General features: G+C 60.5%; 1 protein-coding gene across 3 annotated transcripts in view; it reads right to left on the bottom strand.

Annotated features, from left to right (window-relative positions):
- The window catches only part of NFIX (nuclear factor I X), a 99,017-nt gene extending 77,593 nt beyond the window's left edge, over nucleotides 1-21,424 (bottom strand). For 2 of the 3 annotated variants that reach the window (XM_043586725.1, XM_043586730.1), the window contains exon 1: nucleotides 21,257-21,424. In XM_043586725.1, the coding sequence (XP_043442660.1) occupies nucleotides 21,257-21,283 (27 nt within the window). In that variant the 5' untranslated portion in view covers nucleotides 21,284-21,424. The remainder of the gene's footprint in view (nucleotides 1-21,256) is intronic. The other variant, XM_043586727.1, reaches the window with a different exon arrangement.
- Nucleotides 21,425-27,704: the final 6,280 nt, after the last annotated feature.

Below are 27,704 nucleotides of genomic sequence, written 5' to 3'. Positions count from 1 at the left end.
TCCTGTCTACAAACCGGGAACGGTGGCCTGGGACCGGGCCAACAGGCAGCTTCGGTCTGGCTCCCAACGCTACCCTGTTCCAGGCACATCTCCCCTCACCCTCCTGGCACCAAATAAAATAGGGTAGGAAGAGAGGTATTGGGGAGACCGTCTATTCTCTCTAGTGCCTCTGTAAATTCACTTCCATCCTCTGCAGAGAATACAAACACAAAAACTCTAGGCCCTAATTCACTATTTAGCTTCAAACTTCCTTGTGTCACTGAATAGAAGTCAAAGCCAGGGAGGCCAGAACCCAGACCTCCGCCCGAGCACACAGGGCAGATGACAGACAGGCACCGGCCTCCTCGAGGGGCAAGAGCGGTGCAGAGCCTGAGTCTCACCCACTGAGTACCACTGGAAAGTGTCACCCCATGTGGCCAAGGCGCGCCCCCCCCCAGGAAGGAAGAACCCCCACAAGCCAGCTTCATAACTTTCTCTGAGAACTGAAAAACTGCTGAAAGGCAAGGGGAAGAGGAGAAACCAGCACGTCGAGATGAGGTCCCTGCGGGGCCACTGTAAAAATACCCAGAGGCCAAGAGAGAAGGCCGGAGCAAAAGGCAAAATGTTGAAAATTCGCCGGAGGCCAACTGTAACTCCCGATCCCGGAAAAGGCTTGCGGAGCGGATCCTCCCGAGGGGATGTCCCCCTCCCTCCCCAAACCAGTCATCCCCGCACCTCCAAGACCCCTCTTGCAGCCTCCCCAGGCCCTCTTCGAGAGAGCTCCGTCGGCGTCCCTTGTGACACCCCTTTGCTTTACCTGGTCTGCTCTCCCTGCCACAGGACAGAAGGGCCAAGGGCAAGAGGAGAGCTTCTCCAAACCCCCGGTGCCCTCGGCCGGTCTGCACTCCTCACACCCTTGGCCCACAGAGAGAGCCTATTTCTTCAGTTGCTGCGGCAACAGGCAGTGCCCAGAGCCGGGGGGCAGAGAGCAGGGTGGCCAGGATAGGAACGGCCTGGGATTTTGCACTGCTTGAGGGCTCAGGGTAGCTGGGCCGGCCCTTGTCTGGGCAAGCGGCTTTCCCAAAATGTACAATTTTAGGAGTTGGAAGGAAGACATTTTTTCAATCCCTCAAAATGTATTGCTCCCCCCCCCCCCCCGGCCAACTATTTTATTATCAGGATCATTGCCAAGAAAACCCGAGAATCCTCATTCCCCCTGGGGTCTAGCCCTTGCAGGGGCTGGCACGGGGCGGGGTGGGGGTGGGGGTGCCGGGAGCTCAGGACCTGACCACCCCTCGGCCACAATCCATCCCTCTCCGGCTCCCTTTCTTTCTCCCCCTCTCTCCCCCTCTGTGTCCTCCAGCTCCAACACAAACTGTTTGCACGGGAAGTCTCCCTCTATGACCCGATTCAGCACACACAAGAGAAAACTGTGGGCGACAGACCCAACGTCCTAACGAACTTGAGTTAATTAATGCTAAGGAAGAAAAGAGGCGCCCTCGCTCTGTTGAATCACGGTTCACTAGCCCTTTCAGTTTGCTGTGGGTGGAGGAAAAAAAAAAGAGGCTTTTTGGTTCAAATATTTTTGGGGGGCGAAGGGAAAACAAAAACACCGCAGAAGGGCCGTGGAGGGTGAAGCCGGTAGTACCTGCCCAGAGGAGCAGAGGCGAAGGCAGCCCAGAAAGCCCTCCCTGGAAGCTTCTGGCCTAAACAGTCCCGAGAAGGCCGAGAAGGGGAAAGAAAGGGGAAGGGATTATCAATTGATTGCCAGCCTGCTCAAATAAACTGCTCAAAAAATTATACTGTCAGACTAGAAGATTACATGTGTATGTATTTAAAGCCCAAGCCCAAAAACAACTCGATTTGAACGGAGCCGTGAGGATGTTTTAGCAGAGCAGAAAACCGAAATATGGATGGCACGCGTACAAAAATTTAAGTGTACATAAAAAAGGAGAGGTGGTAATGGGGGGGGGCAGGGATAACAGCTGCAATTTCGCTTTCCAGATGTTGACAGCAAAATGTAATTGGCAAGTAACTTCTTCCTTAACCACTTTGCGTCCTTTGGTCCTGAGATGTGAAAATCCTACGGCTAAACCTGGGTCTGCAGGCAGTTTCCTGGCACTCGGCACACACGTGGATGGGTCTGGAAGCCTCGTGGGCCACACGCCTGTGAGCTTTTTTATCAGCCCACTAATTTTTACAAGCCCTCCCACCGTTCCTTAGCGGGAGACCTGAGCAAAGCAGGCTGGAGGACGTCCTTATTTAAATCATCATTTATTACCATAATAATAATAATAATAATAATTATTATTATTATTATTATTTTGTGAGGTGATGCCTTTTCTTTTGAGGCTGGGTCTTCCTTGCTTTCGTAAAACTAAACTTTTTAATTGAAGCGTGTGGAAAGAACAGCAGGTCGCACGCTTGTAAGGCTGGAGCGCGATACACGTTCACAAAGTGAACTCACCTGTGTAACACCACCCGGATTAAGAGATCGAACATATTCGGCACGGCTGAACAGGCCTTCAGCGTTTAAGCTATGAAGTTCTCATAGTTTATGTGCCTTAGAAGGAGCTCCTGCCCCACCGGTAGTGTCAAATGCGAGCACCTCTGCACACACGTGTGTTAACAGAGCGGTCCGTACTCCTCCTAGGACCACAAAAAAATGCGTGGTGAAAAGAAGCCCCTCGAATCCTCACTGCTCCAAAGGGGTTTCGCCTCTCTGTCCCTCTTTCTCTCTCTGTGCCTGCCCAGCTCTGATCCCATCAACAGGGCAACCAACTGTGCAGCGGGGTGAGCAGACCAGCAGGGCATGTGTATGGTGGACAAACAGGGCCCACCGAGCTGAAAACCAAACAGCCACGGTGACCAAGGGGGGAGTAAGAGACCCTCCGTTCACCCTGCCCGCAGGCGGGCAGAGATTGGGGGGGAGGCTCGGGTGTGTGTGGGTAAGGGGGGGGGGTAGCTCCGTGGAGTCAGAGATTCCTGAGGGGTAAATGAGCACCTATCCAGGCAGGCTGCCCTCATGCCTGTCCCCAAGAGTCTAGCAGGGAGAGGAGTGAGGGGGTCCTGGGGCAGAGCTGCCTCGGGAAGGGAGGCCCAAACCTCCTACATCTGCCTCCCCCTTCCCTGGCTCCAGCCCCAGCTGGCTCCCCCCCTCACTTTCACTCGCACTAAATTTACTTTATAATTTTAAAATTAAATTTTAAAAAAAGCAGGAAAGAGAAAGCACTGAAGGCAAAGTACCTCCCACAATATCTCTCCAAGGGGTGGGGGGGTTTTGCTTATGTAAAAAGACAAATGCAAGGGATCGCTGAAAAGTCTAAGCACCAAATAACAAGGAAAATCAAAAGAGAAACACATTTAATGAAAAACACCTGAAGCAAATAAAGAACTCCTTTGCAACGCGAAGGCACTGCCTGTGGTGCCTGTGGGCACAAGTCTCTACCCCCGTTTCTTGCCCACTTTTCCCTTTCCTTTCTCACAGGGAGCTGTGACTTCCCCAAGCACTACAGAAACCCCTCTTCCTTTTGAGCCCATCCACCCCACGACTAAGGGGAAGACCAGGGGCAGCCACTTAGCACCCCACCAGCCTGAAGCAGACCTCTGCAGCCCTAGTGAAGAGCCCTTCCCTCTATTCCCACATCTCCCCAGGCCGTGCCCGCCACTGGCCCTGTACCCTGTTCCCCTGCCTCAAACCTAGGCCCCGTGGGCGGTAGCACCGTCCTGGGGCTGGACGCCAGGCCCAGCCCCAGTGGGCAGCTCGCTCCCCTACCACGGCTCCTCCGGGCTGCCAAGGCAGGCTCAAGGACCGAATTTTCACTTCCTATTGCATATGGGGCCGAGAAGAAAGAACTGTTCAGCTTAATTTAAAATATGACAAGGGATCTGAGCTCTCTAATCCTGCGATCTTTAGAAATACTTGATTCTTTTGCGGGGGGGGGGGGCGCTGGTGGTGCTGGAGCGCAGGGTAGGCATCAAGACTCTGCCTCTGAGACCCCACACCCCCCACCCGGTTTGACTTTCCCACCAGCCCGCCGCCTGGGAAACGCGCCCTCGGCTGGCACAGGGGTACCAGAGCCCGGCTTTCTTCCTTTCTTTCTTTTTTAAATCGCTCTAGCGCAAACCAGGCAGTGGGTCAGGGCCCAGAGGCGGGGGAGGGAAGAGGAGAGGGTTGTCTCTGAAAGAGGGGAAAAAAGGAAAGCGAGGCTCCCAACTCCGGGAGAAGAACGGCCTGCCGCAAGTTTCCCGGCTGGTGCCAGTTTGGGGATTTGCGAATCAGACCGGAGCGGAGGGAAAGGCAGGCGAGAAAAAAAAAAAAAAAAAAAAAAAAAAAAGCCCGCATTAAAACTAACCAGCTCTGCCTAAAAGCACGCTTTTCACCCTTAAATAAGACAATGACGAGGGGAGAGAAGAGACGAGTTATTTCTCACTCTTTAATTATTCCAATGCTTAGCATTATTTAAAAAAAAAAAAACCACACACATTAGCCAATGATACATTCTAACCCTCAACAAAGCTGGTATTTTTCTCTGATTACAGACTTTGCCGCGGCAAACCCGGGCTCCGACGACAGAGGCAGCGCAGAAGCGCGCTCCTAAATGAGACACAATTTTATTAAAATCATAATAATTCCTTGCATTTCTATAGCGCCTTTTCAGCAGCGGAGATCCCAGGTGCCCCCATGCCCGGTTCTACAAGGGAACTGGCGACCAAAAAGCTCAGTCGTGAGGCAGGCGAGGCTCGCCAGCTCCACAGAGTGCCACCGGCATGTATCTTTCTTTCTTTTTTTAACAGCCCGTTTCCATCAGCCTCTGTCTCACGCTTAAAAAAAAAAAAAAGTAATAAAACTCCTTTAAATTAAAAAAATATATTTTTAAAAAAAAAGGGAGAGAGAAAATGACCTGAAATAGAAAGTGGAGGGGGGTGGGGGGAGGGGGGAGAGCCAAGTGTGGTCTGGGAGCCTGGGGCCCTAGGGTGCTGCTGGGATGGGCCGCCTCTGGGTTCAGGGTGCAGGGTCAGCCGCTGCCCGGGTCACCTCCCCAGGCGCAGCTGGAGTAGGCTGAGTCATCTGCACATGGAAAAGTTAAAGGACCTAACACCACCAAAGCGCATTTAAGTAATTTGGGCGATAAGAAGTCGGGTTAATGACTGGTTTCCGCGGGCCGGCTGGGAGGCCCCCGGGGCAATTTCTCTGAATGCCAGGGTGCTGCTCGGAGCTCCGGAGGAGCGGCTGGGTGGCTTTATCCGGACACCAGCCTCCTCCAACAGGTTAAGTCGGGCCCACTCGGCGCACACGTTCTTTTCCCACTTTTCCATCCTCTTCCCCCCAGGGCCTGCCCAGGTAGTGCTGCAAAATGGCTGGCAACGGTGGGGGGAAGGGGGCTTAGCACCCCCAATTCAAGAAGTCAGCCAGGAGAGAGAAGGCAGTGTGGCTCAGAGGGGATCTGGAGGAAATTTTTTTAAAGGTTCTTGGAGACTGCGCAACTCCCGCGGCCTGAAGGCAGAGGAGAGGGGAAGGGAAAGCACATTTTCTGCCACTTAGTCACATTTCTTCCCCGTGCTTGCTGGAGGCCAAACGCCCCCAAACCCAGCCAACCCTCGAAACAAACAAAAATCTCCCCTGGTAAATTTCTCCTCCCTCGTTTCCCCCCCCCCCCCCCAAAAAAAAGCGGCCTGGGGAGAAGCGGGGAGGCTCTTCGGAGGCCTGGGGTCCGGAGACAGCGCTGCGCGCACACTGCGGCGCAGAGAAGGGACCCTCTCCAGATCGAGGACCCAAAGTTGCCGTCGGATTCTGGGGGCATTTAACCCCCCAGGTCCTCCGCGCAACCAAAGAATAACAGGAATTATCAACATCGCATTCATTCCAAAGCCCTCGCGCGCATTATCCCCTGTCGCGTATCCGGACGGGCACGAAAGAGGGAAACTTAGGCAAAGGCGGCCCACAGCCCCACCCGGGGCGTCTGGGGACCCAACCAGCTTACAGGCCAAAACGCCGCCATTTGAGCCCCTTCTGGCGGCGGCCTTTGCCGCTGCAAATGGCAAGGGCCTCCGAACGCGAACCCGGCCGGCCCTCGACGCGGGGCCACTTTTGGGTTGTCGCCACGAGGGGTTAGGCCGCGCCCGGGCGGGGAGGGAGCCCGGGCGGCTTGATGCTGGGGCGGGGAGGGAGCAAGGACACCGAAGGTTCCGGACCTCAGGGCCGCATCGTTCAAAGCCTCGCCTTGTGCCTCCGCTCCTTCACACCTGCTCCCGGTTTCCCCTCACCTGCCCTCGGGGGGCAGTGGTCCTCACTCCTCTCTCAACGCCCGGCGCGGTTCCGCCCAAGCGACCCAACCGTCGTCGTGTGCACAGGCGCCTGTTGCACGACGGCTTCCCGCCTTTTCCCCTCCGCGCACGCGCACGCCCGACTTTGCGCAAGGCCCGCTCAGGGCCAACGGCCCTCTTGGTGCCCTAGGGCCGGGGCCATTCGCCCCGTCGAGGGGTATGTTGTCCTTTCCCACCCCGTGGTGTGTGGCGCAAGTGACCGTGACTGTCAGCACCCGTGTTCTGCCGGGTGGAAAGAATACTGCCCTCCTCTTGCCCGAGTCGGTGTGGGGGGGGGGGTGCTCCCCATGACCTCCACCCACCTGTGCCCCACCCCCCTACCCCTTGGGGCGTGAGCTAATTGCAGCGGGTCCGGAATGCCACGCAGAAAAAGAACACCTTGGAGGCGACAATGAAAGGAGCTTGTAGGCGGTGGGCACCTGGCAAGGGGCATAGGCTGGGGCTAGTACGTGGCACGGGTGGCACATTTCTGGCGGGGTTTGCAAAGGCACACGATTGTGATGCAGGGCGCACTGGTGGGGAGGGGGGATATCTTCGGGGCGACGTGGGAGACGGCCTGGTTGGGGCATCAAAGCGCCACAGTGGGGCAGTGGGGCCATCTACGGAGTCCTGAGGCAACCCCACCACCACCTCTACTCAGCAGTGTGCTTCTATTTTAAGATTATCTCCCACTCCTCCAAAATCCACCCACCCTCGCTCCTGAGGTCCTGTGGTGCGCACCAGGGAAACTCCCTCCGCCCCAGGCACACCTGAGGGGAAGGCCAGGAGGGCAGCGCCCGGGTCTGAGTGGCCCAGCTGGACTCAGGGGGGCAAAGGGAAGTTTCGGCGGAGGAGGGGGCATTAAATGGCCTCTTTGTGGAGAGGAATTGTGGGCCGTCACTCAGGATTAATTTAAGCAGCAACAGCAAACACACACCAAAAAGCAACGTCTGGCCGCCAGCACCCACCCCCGCGATTGTGTTTCGGGGGGAGCAAGGCAGGATTCATTGGTGTGGCCCGGCCTTTAAGAACGTGGGGTGTCCACAGTGGGAAGGGGGAAGGCTGCTGCCGCCTGGCCCCACGTCCCCGCTTGGCGAAGTGGGTTTGCAGGTTTGGGACGAAGCCGAGTGGGGGGGTGGCAAAATCCAAGTAGAAACGTGGAGAAGAAATGGGGGGGGGAGGTTCTATATAAATTATATTTAAAGGTACAAATTTCCAATATAAATATATCACATGCAGGGGCGCCACTGGGTAGCAGTTCTGGGCGCTCACCTTCGCCCCAGGGACATTTGGGGAGGCGGGTGTTCTAAGAGAAATCCGGCTGGCGGCTGGCGGTGGGAATCAGGCCTCCGCTTCCCGGTCTCCTCCCCCAACAACCTGAATGCTGCTTTGGAGCCAGGTGCCCTGGGCGGCCTGGCAGGTGTGCGGCTCACGTGAAACACACGCGTGTGCAGCCTGGGGAGGTGAGTACCTGCGTGGGCCTGGAGCCACGTGTGTGGGCACCGGCAGCTCCCCTAGGCTCACTGACCCACCTTGGCCCAGCACACCCATGGGGGCACAGGGCAGTGCCTGTGCTCGCTCGGAGCCAGGTCCGGGCACAAGCAGGAGAATGCGTGTGGGGTGTGTGTGTGTGTGTGTGTGTGTGTGTGTGTGTTGGGGGGACCCCATCTGATGTCGGGCAAGGGGCATGTTTATGGCCATGTGTGCTCCTGGCAATCTCACTGGGGTGCCAGGCCTGCGTGTGCATATTAACTGGTGGTGCCTGGGATCCCCATGGGGGGAGTGCCAGGCAAGGGTGTGCTTGAGACCCATCTGAGCCTCTGTGCAGGACTGTGCTTAGGTGTGCACACGAGAGCCCGCCTGAGTGCCCTGCTGGGTGGTCAGACCTGGGTATGCGGGTGCCAGGGCGCACCGTCGGGATGCTGTGCAAGGGCGTGCACATGTGCTTTCAAGCCCCCTAGGAGTGGCCACGTGTGCTGGGGCCACCGTTGAGGCCAGCAGAGCCTGAGCAGGCCAGGGGGCAGGGCCAGCTGCCCGGCCAGCCTAGGCGGGAAGTCATTGGAGGCGTGTTGGTTTTGGCCAGGGCAGCTCTAATGGGGGAAGCCCCGGGGAGCGGCAGGGGTGGAACAAAGAAGGGGAAAGTGAGGGAAGGCGGGCAGCAGAGGGGGAGGAGGAATCGCCCTGGAATGCGGAGGGCCTTGGGGAGTCTCTGGGCCCTGGCTAGGGCTGAGGGACTTCACTGGTGCCTACAGCTGCCAATTCCCCGCTCCCCCGCCCCCACCCCGTGGACAGAGACCCTGGCCCCAGTCGAAGGCTCCTACACACGGAATCCTGCCACCACGGGCCCACAAGGAGCCAAATAGCATTCGGAGTGGAGAGCATGGCTCAAATTTCCTCAGCAGAGGGCAGACAGTTTGAGGCCCCTTCCCCTGTTTCTTGGCTGGACTGCTCAGAACCTCAGTTCTGCCCATCCAGGGAATGGGAAGGGAATTCCCACAGGGAAGGCCAGGAAGGTGAGTACTGGCTGAATAGGAGTGAGTTGAAAGGCAGGGTGACCTGTTTAAGCCTTGCTTGCCCCTGGGGGCCTGACTAATTCCTCCCCCACCCCCATTTCTAGCGCCATGACCTTGGCACTTGACCTTGTGGCCTCTGTTTCCTCATCTGTAAAACAGGTTACTCATAGCCGCCTCAGGTTGAGAGGGTTACAGGAGGTCACGTGCATCCGCGCGCGCACACACACACACACACACACACACACACACTCCGCCTGCTGCCCAGGCATAATTGCTCTGGAGTTGGTAGCTGTTATTTTTATTGTGAGGAGTCTATGGCTGTGACAAGCTGTGACGCTTGGTGTGATGGCGGGAGGCTGGCTGTGCGTGCGACTGTGCCGCTGTGTGTGTGTGCGTGTGTGTGACAGGTTGTGTGTGAGACTGTGCGTGGACGACAGATTGTGCCGGTGTGCGGCAGTGCCTGTGACAGGCTGTCACTGCGCGACAGACTGCGGGTGGCGGGGTGTTGCGGGTACCGACTGTGAGTGGAGATGAGGCAGTGTGTAGGGCTGGGACTGGGGGACTCCCGAAAACCTACCTCAGTGAGGGTCTGGCTGACAGTGAGAGAGGGAGGCTCTCGGGGACCACAGAGAGTCAGTCCAGTGTCTTCTCGGGCCTTGGCTTTTCTGTTGTGTCCAGTGGACTCCACTTTGCTTGTGAGCCTCGGTAGGTGACGGGTCAGAGGGACCCTACGATAAAGCCTCCCCTTTACCCTCTGTGGTCAACTCAGGTGCCCACCGCTCCCCCCCCCCTCCCCCAGCTTCTTGCTTGGGTTCAGAGGATCCCGGGAGGGCCATCGGGGATCTCAGGGTGCGCAGGACCCCCCGGTCAGGCTGGCTTCAGTGAGGGACACAGACCCCAAGCCTGTTTCCCACACTTTCCCTGAGCTCCAGGCCTGGGCAGGGCTGGTGGAGACCAAGAGAAGGAGGGATTTGGGGAAAGCTCAAGAAAAACCAGGGGAGAAATGGAGGGAGAAGGTGAGAAGACCAGACACTTCTTCCCTGGGACCTGGAGAACCCGGGGCTGCTTGAGGTTGGGGCCTCCGGTCGTGGTGGGCACGTATCAGGTTTTGGGGGGTGGTCGGGGCTGCCAAAAATGCCCGCTAACACTTAAAACCGCTGCTTGTACTCTAGGCTCGTATCAGACCCTGATTTTAGGGACTCGCTCCTTCTATCAACCCTGCCGGAGGGACGAGAAAACCCCAGGCCCTCTCCTGATCAGCGTGGGATTTCCCCTTCTCACACCACCCCGGCCCACCTCTTCCCTCTACAGCTGGGGAAACTGAGGCCGAGAGAGGGGAAGGGACTTGTCTGAGCACCAGCTGGTGCCCAGGAGACCTGAGAATACAGGACTTCAGGTTTCGAGAAACCTCACCGGCTGGAAAACTCCCAGGCCCTGTGGGCTGGGGGCAGCACCCTGTGAACCCCGCCCCCCTCTCGGTGTGTCAGGACGTGTATGTTTTGTGTGCTATATGGGCTGTGGTCCACGGCTGTCGTGCGTGTGGTGTGCAAGACACTGCATGATGGATGCGTCCCTCTGTCGGTGCGGGCCTCTGTGCGTCTGTGTGTCCATTCAGGGCCAGCCCCTGCCACAGAGGGGGGAGAGACATCGAAGCACCCCCCCCCCCCCGAAAGCGTGTCTTTGATACTTGGAGCCTCGGCAGCGAAAAACAAGTTTCCACAGGGCCGCCTTGGGCTGAGGCCAGGCCGTCCTCAAATAACATTTGAAGTTACTTAGCAAACTTTGTTTAGTGCCGAGAGAGAGGCAGAGAGGCCCGGGCAGCGAGCTTGGGGGGGGGCGGGGGTAGTAAACCGGTTCCTCCAAAGTCCCTTGCCCCTCTGGGGGCATGAGTGCCCAACATGGGGCTGAGTTCCCCTCCCCAAAGTTCCAGGAGGAGGAGCAGGAATCTTGAAGCCCTGGGGGGACCTGGGGGCGGGGGAGGAAGGATCTGGGCACCCCACAGATAAAGCCTTGCCTCTGCCAGTCCAGGCCCTGGACATTGGCGAGAAGGCCCACCCTGGTCTCCTGGTGGCCCAGAGGCTGACTCTGGGTCCCTGGGTCTGGTGAGAAATGGGAGGGTCTACACTTTCTGTGCTGCCCCCTTTCTGCAGCCCAGCTCTGCCAGCCTTGAGGCAGGTTGTACGCGCTGGCTCGGAGCACGCGTCCCCCTCCAGACAGACAGACAGACACACACACACACACACACACACGCGCGCACCCAGAAGGCCCCTGGTGCCCACGCGCCTGGCCCTCCCAAACTCTCATTTCCAGGGTCCCAGCCCCAGGCAGCAGAGAAGGCCTGAGAGCCAGCGATGGCGGGCGTGGAAGGGAGGTTGGTGCCTATGGGAGGGGGAGGGGGAGGAGATGCCAAAAATGGTGAGCCATTACAGGCAAGCAGGCGAGCAAGGGAGGAAGCGAGCAGGGATGATGGAAGCCAGCCGGGCATCCTCGCCGAGCTCTGGGCTGCAAAGGGGCGGCGAGAAAGGCAGCCCGGGGCCTTTCCAGGCAGCAGGCGTGGGGGCACAAGCCCCAGGTGGCACGGGACAGGCAGGGGGCCGGGAGGCGCCCAACGCTCCCCCACCCCCACCCCAAGCTTTGAAATGGAGACTGGCAGCAGCAGCCGCTGGGCTCTGCCCGGGCGTGGGGTGGGGGTGGCGGGCAGGCAGGGCGCCAAACTGAACGCCACCAGGCTGGGCACGGTGGTTGCCGGCCGGCGGCGCCGACCCCACCGGCCCCGGCCCGGGACCCCTCACATCTAGAGCTTTGGGGTTGGAGGAAGGCGGGGGCCCAGCGGGGATCAGAGGTCCGGCAGACAAAGCCAGGTCCCCTCGAGCCGTGGGCAGGTCCCCAAGACCCTAAAAGATGGCGCGGCCTGGCATGGCCAAGGTGACGGGCTGGGGTAAAAATAAACTGGGCCCGCCCCGGGGGAGCTAAATCGAGGGGCCCAGGTGGAAGTGCCACTCCGGGCCACCAGCTGCCCCCGCCCCACCCCCAGCTCAGAGCAGCAGGGTCGAGAACACCGGGTGCCCGTCGACGCCCAGTTTCTACACAGGAGAAACCCCGGCCATCTTGTCTCCTGGTCTTGGGGGGGCAGCCTACGGTGTAGCCACAAGCACGGGGAACGGGTGATCTCGGGCCGCACCGACGACAGGCCGCGCGTTTGGGGCAGACGGTGGGGGCACCCGTGCTAAGCCACATATCCTTGACCTCCAGGCTGTCCCCTCTGAGAGGGAAAAGGGCCTGGGAGGCCACACTTGAGCTGTGGCAGAGCTGCGTGGGGTTGAAAGTCAGCACCGTGCCGCGAGGCCTCCCAGATCACCTCTGCTAAAACCACGGCTGCCCAGCGCTTCCGTGGGCCCTACCTGTGCCTTCCCTCTTAGCACCTGTCACTGTCTCAAGTACCGGGCACTCCCTTGTTTATCAGGTTCACTGTCTGCCCTCCCACTGGGGCCGGCGCCTCTGCTGATTTTGCTCCCTGCGGAGCCCCCAGGGTCTAGAACAGGGCCTGGCACCCAGAGGTACTTGGTAAATATTTGCTGAAGGAATGCATAGGCCCCCAGCTGCACCCCCAGCACTCAGGCTCCAGCAGGGTGCCCAGCGAGGTGTGGGAGAAGGCATCGTGCCCATTGTCAGGGTACCGAAGGCGAGGCGAGCCTGGCCAGTGGTGGTGCAGGGGGGTGAGGCAACCAGCCACTGTCACTCAGAGCCCCGAATGGAGGAAGATCTGAGGGTCAGAGTGGTAAGGAGGCTTCAAGGGCTGACAGCTGGGGCAAGCTTCCAACGGGAGTGTGGGGGTGTACCGGCCCACTCTGAAATTTTGGCAAAGGCCAGAGAATAAGCTGCCGAACGATTCTGTTCCATCGGTGGGACTTAGGGTGGCGGCCACCAGAGAAGAGGCGCAGGCTCTGCTACCTCCTAGCCCTTGACCCTGACGCTGGATAGGTCTCTCGGCTTCTCATCTATAAAATCAAGCACTTATTTCGCATCAAGCACTACGTTAAAGCACATTCTACAAGCCAACTCCTCTGATCCTTACCATAACCTGTGAGAGGAAACTAGAGGCCCAGAGAGGTTGAGCGACTCGTCCAAGGTCACACAGCTAGTGAAGAGCAGAACCGGGATTCAAACCCAGGAAACTGGCTCCGAGTCCCCACTCTCCTAATAATGACTAAATGTCCCAAATGCCTGCCTTATTAGCACCCACATGGGCACAGCTAACCCCTGCCACCCCTGCCTCACGTGGAAGGATTCCACGGGGACAAGCTGGGAAGACACTCAGCACAGGGCACAACATAATAAGCACACACACGGCACACTTTAGCCAATCACTATGGCTTTTAGGACATGTCATTAGAATTCTAGAAAATACTCTCTCCCTGCACAATTCTGCCAGCCATCTTTCTTGTCTCTTTCTGCGGAGTCAGAAATGAAGAGTCCATGGCCAGAGGAGTAACGAGACAGCCCCACGGAGGACAAGAGTTTCAGAAATTAGCCTCGCCTCCATCCTGGACTGTCTCGATGGCTTCCAGAAGCGGGACGGTCAGAGCAGGGCCGCGAGGCCGGAGGGCTGGGGGTGCCCCGGGGGCAGGGTAGGCATATGGCTCCCCAAGCTTCTTCCCCAGGCTGCGACAAACCGGCCCAAGGGATTCAGAGTCCCAAATTCCACCAGGAGAGGTCAGGGTGGTTGAATCTGCCGCTCAAAGACAGCCAGAGGGCAGGCAGGCAGAGGGGAGGTCCGAGGAGGCCAGGTGTCATCTCTCAGACACCATTTCCAAGCAGGGCCAGGTGTAAGCCAGGTGTGAATGTCTGTGTGGGCGTGACGCTCAGCCACATGGACCCGGGCAATTCGGGACTGTGTACCGCCAGACCGTTTGTGCCCGGGCTTATGTACAGGGGGTGTTGCATCTGCGACAACCTCTGGGTCCTGATGAGCAAGACTGTGTGTGCGGCTGTGCGTGTGTGTGCGTGTGTGTCGTGGGTGTGAGTTGTGTCCACGTGTGTGTTACTGACAATACGAGGGCTGGGTGTCTCCATTTCGGCGCTGGTGACATCGGGGGCCGGATCGGTGCTTGTGGTGGGGGCGTCCTGGGCGCTGCGGGGTGTTGGGCGGCATCCCTGGCCTCCCCCCACCGGCAGCAGACGCCCCTCCGAGTGCGATGACCAAATGTATTCCCAGGCGTTGCCAAGTGTGTGCGTGTGCGTCACGGCATGTCTGAGGGTGTGTTGCTGTGTGCAACACACTGTGCACGTGCACGCTGAGTGCATGTGCTCCTGTGTGTCTGGGGAGGGGGGGGGGTGGGTGCGGGGATCAGGGCTCTCGCGTGCGTTTCTGGGTGCCTGGCACGTGCACGTGCCTCTCGCCGAGTGTCTGTGGGTCCGTGAGACGCTCCACACCCCTGTGTGTTTGCCAACAAGCAGCGCGTGTGTCTGCGCCGTGTGCCGCGTGGCGCGTCTCCGTGTGACCGTGCGCGGCCGCGGGTCTGCGCCCAAGCGCACGTCCCTGCGTGCGACGCCCACGCCAACGTGTTCGGGTGTGGTGGGCGTCTCTAGGCGTTGGCGTGCTGAAGGCAAGTCCCTTTGTGTGGGGACGCCGGTGTCTGTGCGCTCCCGATTCAGGGAAGGTGTGCTGTGCCTGTGTGTGACGGCGTGATCCTTTGTGCCCGCGTGTGCCGGTGACGGGGTGCGACTTTGTGTGAGATGGGCCCAGGATAAGCCGCCCGAGACGATTTTACGGGAGCCAATATTTCGATGGGATCTCCCGGATGATCTGCCCCCCCCCCCCAGGTCCCGACTGCCCCCGGGGCTGGAAGCCACCTCCTCAGGTCAAGGGGGTGGGGTGGGCCTCTGAGCTGCCCCTTCCTCCGGCTGGGCTCCCGCAGATTCAGGTGGGGACAGACCCCCGCCCTTGCCCGATCCGTGCCAGGAAGACTGGCACCGAGCTTTCGGCCAAGGGGGCAGGGTCCTCAGCAGCGGTGGTGGCACGGCCCCCTGCCCGCTGCTGGCCACCACCCCCCAGCTTCCCCTCAGGGTGGGGCCCCAGTAGGGGGAAAGCTCCCCAGAGCAACCCTGGCTTCCGATTGGCTACGGATCGCCGCAGTGCCCGCCACCCGCCTCCCCCTCCCCGGCTGGCGCAGCCACATCGGTAGTGGTGGCAAACGCAGCTCAGAGTTCTGGGCACAGCTGCGCCTCACAGAGGCCTGCCAGCCCCACCAGAAGCCAGACACCCCAGCTCCATGCCCCCGACCCCTCCCCACCTGCCCGCCCGGCCAGCCAGGCAGCACGGTCACCCTGGCGGCCGCCCCCCTCAGGCTGCCAGGCCCTGTCCACCCAGCCCCCTCACCCATCAGGCCTGTGCCCCCTTGGCCCAGCCCACTTGGGGGGCCCAGGCCCCTACACACGGCCACTCCGCTCTCAGAGGGGCTCCTCAGGAGGGGGGAGGCAGCGAGGAGGGGGGGTTAGGGAAGGGGGGAGCTAGCCCTTCTTTTAGTGAACGCGCCCAGAGCTGGAGCCAAAAATCGAGGAGGAGAGATATTCAGACAGAGCCAAGACGCGTTTGGCAGGAGGAGAGAGAGAGGGAGAGAGGGAGCGGGAGGAGGGGAGGAGAGAGGGAGGAAAGACAGAGAGAGAGAGAAAGAGAGAGAGAGAGAAAGAAGGGGGGGCCCTCAGTTTCCAAATCTGAGCTCTCAGAGCCTCTGAGGGACAGCGGGAGGCACAGGAGGTGTGGGACTCAGGGCAGGCTTGACTGTGGGGGCAGTGGGGGCGGAGGGCTCAGCCCACAGAGACAGCCGGACACCCCAGCTGGCCAGGCCAGGACGGACACAGGCAGAAGCCAAGATCAATGCGCACCCGGCAGACAGAGGGAGGCCTGTGGGCGGCCCAAACACACACCCGCACCTCGCCACACAACGGGCTTCTGTCCATGCCGGGCCAGGGGCACGGGCGGGGCCCACAGCAGGGCCACCACGGCTGCCCGACCTCATGGGAAGCCGTGGAGAGGCCGGCCCGCTCCCGGCCGCTAGCCTGGCCGCCATAGTGGGCATTTCGCACACTGCCAAAAAGCCAAGGGAGGCCAGGGAGAGAGGCCCTTGTGGTGAGATGCACATTGGTGGTCAGAGGGACGAGCCCAGCACGCAAAATGCCACGGGGGAGGTGACACCTGGAGACCCGGGCACGGACACGGTTGCTGACACAGGTCGACACGCAGAGTAAGGCGCACGGATGCGACCTTTGCCACACATCCAGAGGATACACTGGGTTGCACAGGGACATGCCATGCCACCGCAGCGCCGCGACACAAAGACGACATCAGACACCCAATGGGCACACACCCTCAACCTCACTGCTGCCAGAATACACAGAGATCGAGCTTCGGATGACCCCCGGAGACACAGGCAGGCAGCACCCAACGATGCACACCTGGAGACTCGGGGACACTTGCAAAGGGACCCGTGCAGACATTCGCGGCCACGTGGCCGTCTGCAGCAAAATGGTGGCTCTGAAGCCCAACACGCCAGTGACCACATGTGGATCAGGGAGAACCCCGTGGGCCATTCACAGCCCTCCCCCTGGCTCCTGCGCCTCCATATCTGGGGCTTTGTGGACGGGAAAATGAACACACACCCTTCTTTCCCCCACCCCAGCTTGGGGGGACGGGAGCCCCGTCCTCAGCACTTTGTTGGAGGAAAACACAGGTGTCCGTGCCTCCTCTACCTCTCTTGGTCCAGCTGGAGGAAAGCGAGGGACCCCAGATTTGTGCTTCGAGAGCAGAAAAGCAAGGACCAAGCCGACGGGAAAGACCAGGCTCCCAGCAGGTTGAACATGGAAGGCAGCAGTCAGACATCCACTACCAGGGGAATTTCACCAGCAGGCACAGCTGTGTGCCCACCCCCTGCACACACCCGCAATGACTGCCTGACCCTGCCGAGTGCCCACATAGGACCCCCCCCCCATATGCATCCTATCCCCATCGTGGGCCCAGGTGACACCATTCGGGTGCAAACGCAGAAACGACTCTGGAGCCACACAGACATCCCTAAGCCACCATCGGGACCCACCCCCAACCCCAGGCTCTTCGCCCCACTCACATTTGGACACTCACGTACACACACATTCCTGCACACTCCAGAACAAGACCTCAGAGCCCAGCCCCAAAGTGAGCCTGGTTGAGGTCAAGGTCAAGATTAGGGAAAGGGTCAAGGCAACCAGTGGTCCCCCAAAAGGTATCTGGTCCCCACAGGGCAGTCAGCGCGTGGCTTGTCTCTCCCCTGCCACCCCCTGCCCACGCCCCATCATCTCCGCTGCCCTCTGCCTGGCTGATAGGACCCCACCCAAGGGAAAGGAGCTGGGCCATGAGCCGGCTTCCCTCCTCCCAAACTCTTCTCTTGCTTCCTCCTCCAGGCAGTCCACTTGGACTCCTATGGTTGGGAGGCACTCACTCCACTCTGCCTTCCACCCGCCTCAGGCAGTTTTCCCTCAGTCAGGAAGGCCTACGGGTGATTTAACGATGATAACCAAAATGACAACAAGTCATTCCATTTCTGGAGCACATGCTACGTACCAGGCGCTGTGCTAAGCCTAACCACAGCCTGAGAGATACCCATTTTGCAGACCAGGAAGGTCGTGTGGTTCAAGTCACAGGATTAGAAGATGCAGAGGCAGAGCTCAAACCCTGTGCTGTCTTAAAAAAAAAAAAAAAAAAAAAGCCCAATTCTTGATCTCTGCACCCACAGCCTCCATCTGGGAGCCCTTGAGGCCACGCAAGACATTCCTGGCTCGGCCAGGACCCCTGGCTCCAGCAGCCGGCAAGAAGGGAGCATCCAGCCCCCCAGATTAACCCAGCCTGCCCCTCGGCTCCAAGCTTGGCCTGGTCCAGCCTCAAAACATCTAATGGAGCCTAACGTAGCCCCAAGCATGGCCCGCCCCATGCCGGCTCCGGCCTGCGCACACCTCCTATCCCAGAAGTGGGCATGAAGCAGGCAGGGCCGGAGACAGGAAGAAAATGTGCCATAAAAGGGGGGGCGCTGCACTGTGCCAGGGGAGCAACAGCATCATGGGGGCAGCAGGGCGGCCACAGTGACCCAAGGAGACAGCTGAGGCAGGGGCTTCAGGGACACCCCAGCCATTCCCCCTTCCCTGGAAGGAACGTGTGTGTAGCTGCCCAGAAACAGGGGTCCGTGAACATTCTACTGCCCACGTGGCTGTGTGGCAGGAAATGTCAGCAAGCATGCAGGTCTATGTATGCACCTAGGTGAGCTAACAGCATGGCGTCTTACATAAAGGTGTGTGTCTGTCCATCCCTCGGTCCTTGAGTCTATCTGTCCTCGAGTCTATATGAGCGAGAGCGGGGTTGGGGGCGGGGGGACACACACTTGAGTCAGCCTCTCTCGGACTGTCTCTTGGATATGTCTTCATGAGCCTACATCGATATACATGTCCCATCACAAGGCGGGTGTGTGTGTGTGTGTGTGTGTGTGTGCGCGCGCGCGCGCGCGCGTTGTGGGTGGGAGCGAACACAGGTCCACCATTTCCTGTGTCTGTAAGTGTGTCAGTGTCCATGTGTCTGTCTGGATGATCAGCACGAGCAGGTCATTTATGTCCGCATTTTAGGGGCGACGGTGATGTATGTGTGTGTCCACGTTCTGGAGCGTGTCTATTTGCCGGGGAAGGGGGTCCCATCCGTCCATCCCCTCCTGTCTGCCGAGGACTCAGGCCTACGGCTGCAGTGGGCTCATGCAGCGCCAGCAAGCGCCCCGCCCAGCCGCCCTGGATTTCGATGCTTTTTCCAGAAGGAGATTTCCCCCCCCCCACCACCACCACCGCCCTTCCCCCTCGCCCACAGTGCCTTTCCCCGCCAGGGCCCCGCTGCTCCAAGCTCGTTCCTGCTCAATCATTTATTGACTTTAAAATCGAAGCCAATTCTGGGTTGAAAAAAAGAAAAGGGGGAGAGGGAGAAAGAGAGAGAGAGAGAGAGAGAGAGGCCACAGAGACAGAGAGAGTCCGAGACTCATGGGGAGGGGAGAAGTAGAGATGGGGCCAGAACCAAAGTCAGAGACAGAGACAAGGAGAGACAGGGACAGTCAAAGATCTAGAAGGACAGAGGCAGAGAGAGAGAGAGAGAGAGAGAGAGACAGAAAAGGGGCAGAGCAAGCCAGATATAGAGACAGAGACAGAGAAAAAGACAGAGAGTGGCAGGGCAAATTATGGAAGCAGAAAGATTTGTAAAAACAGACTCTGGATCCAAGAGATGTGACTGTCGGGAGGGGCAGACCAGACCCTGCTGACCAGCTGACAGCAGCCGCCGGCATAGAGCTGAGGGATGCAACCCAGAGACACCATGCCCGCTCTCCTCCCCATCCACCCTGGCACACTCAGGCCTGTGACAGAGCTGAGCCCTTGCTCCCTTCTGGGGTATCATAGAGTCAAGCCCTGGCCATGGCCCATGGCCATGGTGTGCCCCAGCCCTTTCCTAGTCTTACCACCGGGGGATCGGCTGGCATTTTCTTTCCCAGGGGCCCAAGCCCTAGCCAGGTCTCCGGGGGCAGGCCAGGGCGCCGGCGGTGTAGCTGGGGGGCAAGGAGACACTCGAGCATGGGGTCTTGATTCCACTAGGCCCCGAACACCGGCACGCAGTCCAGCCAAACACCGCCCCAAAGGCAGCCACAGCTCAGACCCCGCTGGGTGGACGGGGTTGTCATGCGGCCCAAGACAGAGCGACTGGCCAGTCAGAGGCACAGATGCGGGGGCCGGGGCGGGGGGTGGGGTCCCTCATACTGACACAGTGGCCAGAGCGCCTGCTCACACCTGCATGCACACTGTGATACATACATGTGCGTGTGCACCTCACCGACACTCACGACACCCAGTTGCGAAACAGGAAAACCCGCTTTCCGGGCCACACACATGTCCATACCACGCAGGCCTGCCCACCGCCACCCAGAGGAGCCACAGGCAGACCCCAAGACTGACACACACATACACACTTGCATCTGTGGATACGGGAGTATGGTGTGGCCACGGCTGACACGCAGCCCCTGACATGCTCTCTTGCCCCCTCGCCGCACATCACCACCTGGTAGCAGCCATATTCACTTGGACTCCCACTCCCATCTGTGGGCACGCTTGGCAGAAGGCTGGCAAGGCCCAGGCTGGGCAGAGGAGACAATTAGGACCCCAGGCCCGGCCTAAAGATTCCCCTCACACACGCAGGCCTTGCTGGCAGGCAGGGCGAGGCAGCCCCCAGGTGTCCCCTCTTCCGAGTCTGTGTTGCCAGCAGCGGCCTGGCCCGGCAGGCAGCGCTACCAGGGCCACTGCGGGACTCTGGACAGTTCTTGTGCCCTCTCGGAGCCTGGGGCCACCGCCCAGGGAAGGCAGAGTGGCAGGGCAGGCATCCCCCGCGCTTTTGCCTCCGCGGAGCGCTGCGCAGGGAACTTCGCTGGAGGCGGGACGCGCTCTGCTCTCGCAGCGCGCCAAGGTCGGCTCTGTAGTGCCCGCGGCTGACCCGACGGCGTGGCCGCAGCACCGTCGGCCGCATCCACGGTTGCCTCCCGCCCCTCCCGCCTCTGGGCGGCAGGACAGGATTCCCCCACCCGGGCCCGCCTGGTCCACCGCGCCGCAGCCGGGGTAGCTGGGGCCGGAAAGTTTGCGCCGAGGAAAGTTTGGGGCGGTGGGGGGGCCGCGGCTGCGACGTCCAGGGTCGGCCGAGAGGCGCGGCCCCGGCTGGCAGCGCGCCCGTCCCTCCCTCCCCTCCCCTAACCCTCCGAAATTTGGGAGCCCCGCCATTTTCTTAGCCCCGCTCCCATGTGAGGCCTGAACAAAGACTTTGGGGCGACGCCCGGGCCGCTCGGCCGGCCCCGGGCACCCCGGCTGCACGCAGGGGCCGCCGCCACGCATGCCGGCCGCTGCCACCCTCGGGAAAAGCTGCGCCCGCCCCAGAGAGCGCCGCGGGACCCAGTCCCCGCTCTGCGCCCTTCGGGACCACCCCCCTGCCACTCTGTCACCCCCGCAACCACTGCCAGTGGCCACGCTGCCCGGGTGCACAGCACAGTCGCCCACAGGTCGGCGGGAGTCCACCGCACCCCAGTCGAGCGCGCGCGCGCACACACACACACACACACACACACACACACACACACACGCACTCCCGCTCCGCGCTCCAGGGGCAGCGCCACGCACGCAGCCGGCCACCCCCAGAGCCCCCAACAGGAGTCCGCCCGGTGGCCAGGGTCGCACGCGCACCGTGACGCCCGCAGGCGTGCCGGGACTGCCCACAGCACGGCTTGCACCCCTCGGCCGCCCGCAGGCTCACTCCCCCCCCCCACCCCGGCCGCCGCGCGCCCCCTCCGGCCGCCCGCCCGCCCGCCCGCCCGCCGGCCTCCTGCGCCCGCTCCCCTCCCCGGTCGCCCAGGGGCGGCGGCCGGTACCTGGGTGAGGCAGTACGGGGAGTACATAGCTGGGCGCCCGGGCGGGAGCGCGGCGGCCGGCCGCGGCGAGGGGAGGCCCGGCAGGCGGCGGCCGCGCTCGGGCTCCGGCTCCGGCTCGGCTCCTCCGGCCTCCGCCGCGCTGCGCCCGCCCGGCCCGCGGCCCCGCGCTCGCCGCTCGCAGGCTCGGCCCCGCCGGCTCCGGGGCCGCCGCCGCCGCCGCCGCCGCCGCCGCCGCCGCGCTCGCCGCTGCCTCTCGCGTCCGCTGCTGCCGCCGCCGCTGCGCGTCTACTCCATGCCGCCGCCGCTCGGCCGGTCACCCTCGCCCGCCGCCGCCGCCAACGCCGCCGCCGCCGCCGCGCTGTGAAAGTGAAAGTTTAGACAAAGTTTGGAAGCGGCGCACTCCGGGGAGAGGGAGCGGGCGGGCGGCGCGGGCGGGAGGAGGGGCGCGGGGAGGGGCGGGCAGGGCGGGGGAGCGGCGGCCGGCGCGCACACACACATACACACACACTCTCACACGCACACACGCACACATGCACACACACGCGCGCGCGGGGGCGCACACCGACACAGCCACCCCGACACGTGCTGGCTCGCGTTCCATCGCAGACACATGCTGACACACAGCAGGGTTCGGACCCCGCCACACATGTCACGTACAGAACGCATTGCCACACGTTCCACGTTCCAACAACCGAGCACACACAGACCCCTACACACACACACACACACACACACGGCATGGACACACGCCCCCGCACACCAGCCCACGACCCACACGCTGACGGGCACCCAGGCCCACCATCACAGGATGATAACCTGCACACCCGCGTTCCAGTTACGAACCACATTTACACATGCCAGCAAGGCCCTCTCATGGACACACACCGATCCACACGAAGACACACACACCAGCGCATGCTGGCACATACGTATTCACACTGACACACTGACAGGCATCATCACACAACCACACTCTGACGCACTCCAGACACACAGCTCCTATACATAGACACCCAAAGGCACACACAAAGCCACACCAAAACATCTTGGCAGCTGTGGCATTGCAGAGGACACAGCCGGGCACGCAGAATGACACTACTAAAGGGGAAATGTGCTAACACGCTCTCGTGCAAACATGCGCCCTCAGATACCTGGACACACATGCCTAATGACCCAGGGAAGGAGCACACTGACCCTGATACAAAGACATACAAGGTGTCACTGACACTGGCAAAGTGTCACTGGCAGTCACAACCACACAGGGACATACATAGCACACACCTGGTGCCCAGATGTCCCCTTGGGCCTTGGGCACACTGACCAGTCGTCCTTCAGAGGATCACCCAGCCATGAACACGGGTATGACATACATACACCCAGGCCCCTCCCACACCCCACCCTTATGACACTATACAAACACACACACACACACACACGTACTTGGATCTGATCATGGACATACACAGATCTAGCAAGGGCCATAGAGCCCAACCCGCAGGGACAGAAATGGGCATAGACATGTGTCACCCCCCCCCACCATGAGACCAGTCTCTCATGCAGGCCCCTGACCCCTCCTTTCCAGAGCAGAAAGGAATGGAGGCGGAAGTTGGTGCTGAGGACCCTAGTGTGTGGGGGCAGGGGGAGCCCTTAGGTGACCCCCAAGGTGGGCGGGGAGGCGGTGCCTGCAGCTCCTGCTGAGACAAAGCTCTCTCCTGCTGCCAGGTGCAGCCAACACCTTCTTGCCCTCCCGGGCCAAGAAGCTGTGGCAATTCTAAGCCATGCATTGTCTGCTGGAGGGGTGTTGGTGCCCAGGTGTGTGTGTGTGTGTGTCTGTGTATGTTTGTGCAGGGCTGGCTGTGTGGGGGCTACCATGGCTGCGCCCATTGGGTCCCAGAGAGCAGGCACAAGAGTGTGCATGTGAGAGAGAGAGAGAGAGAGAGAGAGAGAGAGCACGAGCACACCTGAGGGGGTGTACTTCTGGTCGCATTACATCATTGAGGCAGGGTGACTAGACTTGTGTCCTCAGGTCTGGGTGTTCTCTGGGGGAAAAGAGACACAGGTCAGTGAACGTCCAGGAGTCTCTCTGTGTGGCCCTGTGTTACATAGTGGTGGGTCTCTCGGTGGCGGGGGGGGGGGCTGGGGGGTGTCTGCGAGCCAGAGAGGGTGCGCGTCTGCCAAACCCTGTGCCAAGCGCTGGGGACATCATGGGGAACAAGACAAAAGAGCCTGCCCTCAGAGGGCTGACATTCCAGGGGGAGTTAGGTGTAGACGGGGTCTGGGTTTGACACAAAGTACTGGGTGAATAGACACGTGTGTTTCAAGCTGCCCACGGTGTGTATGCCAGCTCTGGGGATCTTTCCATCAGAAAGTGTCAGTGTGTGTGATGAACTTGTGCGTAACGTGGCAGGGATGTGAGTCAGTGTGTCCCAGAGTATGTGCCACCAAGTGGGCAGGTGGGCGAGGGTCCCAGCGAATCTGTCTGTGATCGGGGTCCGTGTGGCGGAAAGTGTTAACGGGCGTTATTAGGCGTGTGCTTCTGTGGGGTGGTCTCTGTGGGTCTGGGGCGGTGATGAGGATCTGCGGGAGTGTGTGTGTGATGTGTCACGGAGGGGGGCTCTGTGCGCCCGAGGGTGCGTCTGGTACGTGTGTCAGTCATTCAGCGCTTTGGGGGCTCCGTCCCTAGAATCCTGCGGGTCCCACATGGCCTCGCCCGCTATGCCGCAGCCACTGCCGGCGCGAGGCCGTGGCAGAGGGAATCGATACGTCCTTAAAAATTCAAGGGCTTCTCGTAAACAGAAACTTTTAACACCGTTTAAAGTTTCAGGGCCATTGCTGCCTGCTCCTCACCGCTGCAGGAGGAATGCAGGGGCGGGGGGGGGGGGTCATGAGCAATGGTTTGGAGAGAAGGGGCCGGCTGCATGATGCATGGGGGACCGGGGTGGGGGTGGGGGCTGTGAGGGGCTGAAAGAAGAGACCGGAAAGGGATTTAGAGATCAAGGGGGCCTGGGGCCTTAACGGCTCAGGGAAGAAATTGAGAGGGTTGGGGTGTCTGGGACCTTTAATATAGCTGGAGGCTTGGGGCATCCTAAGAGCCAGGCAGACCCTCCTTGGCCCTCTGCAAATGGCCACAAAGGGCCACGCCCCTCAGAAGCCTACCCCCCCCAACTTGGGTCCAGTTCTCCCCCCACCCGATGGCCTGTCCTCCCAGACCCATCCACCAGTCCTGCCGGACCCCGAGGCTGGGATCCGCCCACTCCCTTGTCACCCTCCTAGTCCTGCATCTGGCCCCAAACACCTAGGCTCTTGACCAGCCTCCCATACCCACTTACACCCACACTCATATCACAATTCCATTTGCACACACACACACACACACACAGGCACATTATTCATCCTCCATTTACATACACACTCACACCACAATATTCACCCCTCTGCTCATACTTACATGGACACACACACACACTCACACACACACACAGCAGCTATATATACACACATACAGGACATCCTTTCATTGACACACACACACACAGAGGACACCCATCCTTTCATTCAGACAGACAGACATATACACACACAGAGGCAACACCCATTCATCCATCCAGACACACACAAATATACACAATATCCATACACACACACACACACACACGCACAGGACATCCATCCTTCCAGTTAGACACACACAGACAGACACACAAATCCAACATCCAGATACACACACAACACCCCTCTCGCCATTCATAAACACACAATACCCATGCTCCCACTTACACACACTCTCGCACCACCGTGGGCACCTCCCCACACTCGCTTCCTTCCGCGGTCACAAACTACACCCAGTCGTGTTCACACAAATACTCGCCCCCGTGTTCGTGCACGTCCGCCCTCAGAATTCCCCCCACGCTGAGACCACCTCCCCACCTCCCACGACACCCCCACCCTGTACCCACACCCACCCACACATATGCACGCACACATCCGCTCTGCTCCCCGCTCCACAGCTGCCAGCTGGGAGGATTTTTGTGAGGCAAAGGAGGGGGGCGGGCTCTACAGGGCACCCGTACCCCCCCGCCCCCTCCCCCACAGAGCCCGGGTCTCAGGGCACACCTGGCCTTCGAGAATTCTCGGGGGAGGAGGGCACTGCCAGGGGGCTGGGCACAGCTGGGATGCCGCAGCTGGAATCCCCCACATTCCTCCCTGCCGGGACTGCCCACCTGGCTGCAGCTGGCAGCAGGTGTGTTCTCACAATGCAGGTGTGTGGAGTAACGAGGAGGAGGGAGGATCGGGAACCAGGCCGACGGCATTGCCTGGCCAGGGCGCTGGGGGTTGGCGGAGGGGAGGGCACTGAAACATCTGGGCTCTGGCGGCCATGCCCTGGGCCACTGAAGGCGGGGCCGGGCACCGCTGGGCTCCGAGACAGCTGGGCAGGCCTCCTGGGGGAGGCGGGAAGACATCTGGCCCACAGGATAAGTGAAAAGCCAGTCTATAGGTGTGGCCAAGGTCAGGGAGAAGGGTGCTCTAGGCCTTCCCGACAGCACTAGGGATCCCCACTCTCCAAGAGGGCCTGACGTCTCCCCTGCCCAGCCTGGCAGGCATGGTCTGCGCCCCAAACCTGGGGTTCTAGCTTTGTGCTCGCTGCCCTCACCCCGGGCTGGGAGCCCCTGATGGGTGGGGTCTGAGCCTGAGGTATTGCAGGCCTGGCTCCCAAGGCACTCACACCTGGCCAGGCACCCGGGACCACGGCTCTCACGCGAGAGAATCCCAGAGACACACAGGCATACTCAGACGCACAGAGATGCGGACCCTCCCCCTCTGGGGGAGGACATCCAAAACGCCATGATCACACACAGACACACAAACACACACAGAGCCACACAGAGAATCCCACCAGACCTTCCCAGATCCGTCCACAGAATAACACCAGGAACGCTCCAGTGATCCACAAAGACCCTCACCATCCCAGAGACCCCCACAGAGACCGAAACCCACACCAACTTGCAAAGACACACTCAGACATAGGCAGCCATGGTTGTACAGACTCCCAGAGTCAGTCACCCTGAGCCCAGTTACACAAAGTCACGTAGGGCCCCCAAATCCCGTACGGGACAAGCCCATGCGGTCATCCACGCCGATCCTCTCAAAATCATCCATGGAGGTGGCACGCGCAAAGTCACACAAAGGTACAGAGATCACATACATACAGACGCACGGACACCCAGATACACAAGATCACCTGTGATCACAAATGGTCACACGCACAGATAGCTGGTCGCGCCAACACCCAAACGCACACACGCACACGCACACACTCCTAAGTCACAAATGGGAACATACAGGCCAGCCCACAGCTGCACGCAAGGCCCACAGGCGCATATTCCCACGCGCCCCTGGTGGCACAGCCTGGCCGGGGCCGAGGAAAGGTGGGCAGCAAGGCCTCCTGTGGCCAGCACTCATCTGGAGGCAAAGGGAAGGAATTGGGGAAATGTTTCATTTGCAGCCGGCAGGAGACCCACCCCGCCCGCCCTGGAAACCGAGCCCGGGCTCCTGAATGGGGCCTCTGTGTGCCGCCACCGCCCAGCTGACCCAGGGAGTCGCTATGGGGCGGGGGGGGGGGGTGAGGCTGGCTGCACCATGTCCCTAGCCAAGCCTCAGGGGCCACCCAGCCACACACCAGGACCCAGGCTGGAGTCCCCCAGACCGGAGGAGCCCTCCCCGCACCCGTCCCCAGTGCCTCTGCGGGCCGCTCCCCAAACCCAGCCTGCACGCAGAAGACGGATGAGCGAGTGGTTGTATCTCCAGGTGTCCCTGCCTCAGGCCCACGTGCGTCCCCAGCCTGGGCGGCTGCCCGTCTCCCGCCATGAGGCCCCTTGCTCCAGCGCGAAGGTATGACAGCAAGGCTGTCTGTGACAGCGTGGTTGAGGATGTGACCGTGTAGTCGTGGGTGACAGTGTAGCCGGGCTCCCTGTCGCAGCCTGGGGATGGGGGTGGGGCAGTCACAGCCCCTTGGCTCGTGTCACCACGCACACTTGTCACACACAGCGTCACTGTCACACCTTCGATCGCACAGCCACACACACAGCCACGCTATCTCATCCTCAGTCACACTGTCACACACAACCACACTGTCACACATGCTGTCACACATAGTTATGCTGTCACACCTTCAACCAGCGACACTGTCTGTCACACCCTCAGCCACGCTGTTACACGCAGAGACACCATCACGCCCTCAAACAATTCTGGTCACACGCGCCGTTAGCCACGTGGTCTCGTGCGTCCTCACGGCTAGCCTGACCTGCTGACCCTCACCCTGCACCAGTGTCACGCTGACCAGCAGAGGCGCACTGACATACTCGGCCGGGTCCCCCCTGCAGCTGCGGTAGCCACGTGGCCACGCGGAGTCACCGCCCCCGCCCCCCCCCACGCGGAAGGGAAGCAGAGC

This window comes from Prionailurus bengalensis, chromosome A2 (assembly GCF_016509475.1).
Source record: "Prionailurus bengalensis isolate Pbe53 chromosome A2, Fcat_Pben_1.1_paternal_pri, whole genome shotgun sequence".
NCBI lineage: Eukaryota > Metazoa > Chordata > Mammalia > Carnivora > Felidae > Prionailurus > Prionailurus bengalensis.
Note: the sequence above shows the minus strand (reverse complement) of the source record. Positions and strands in the feature narration are given on the sequence as shown.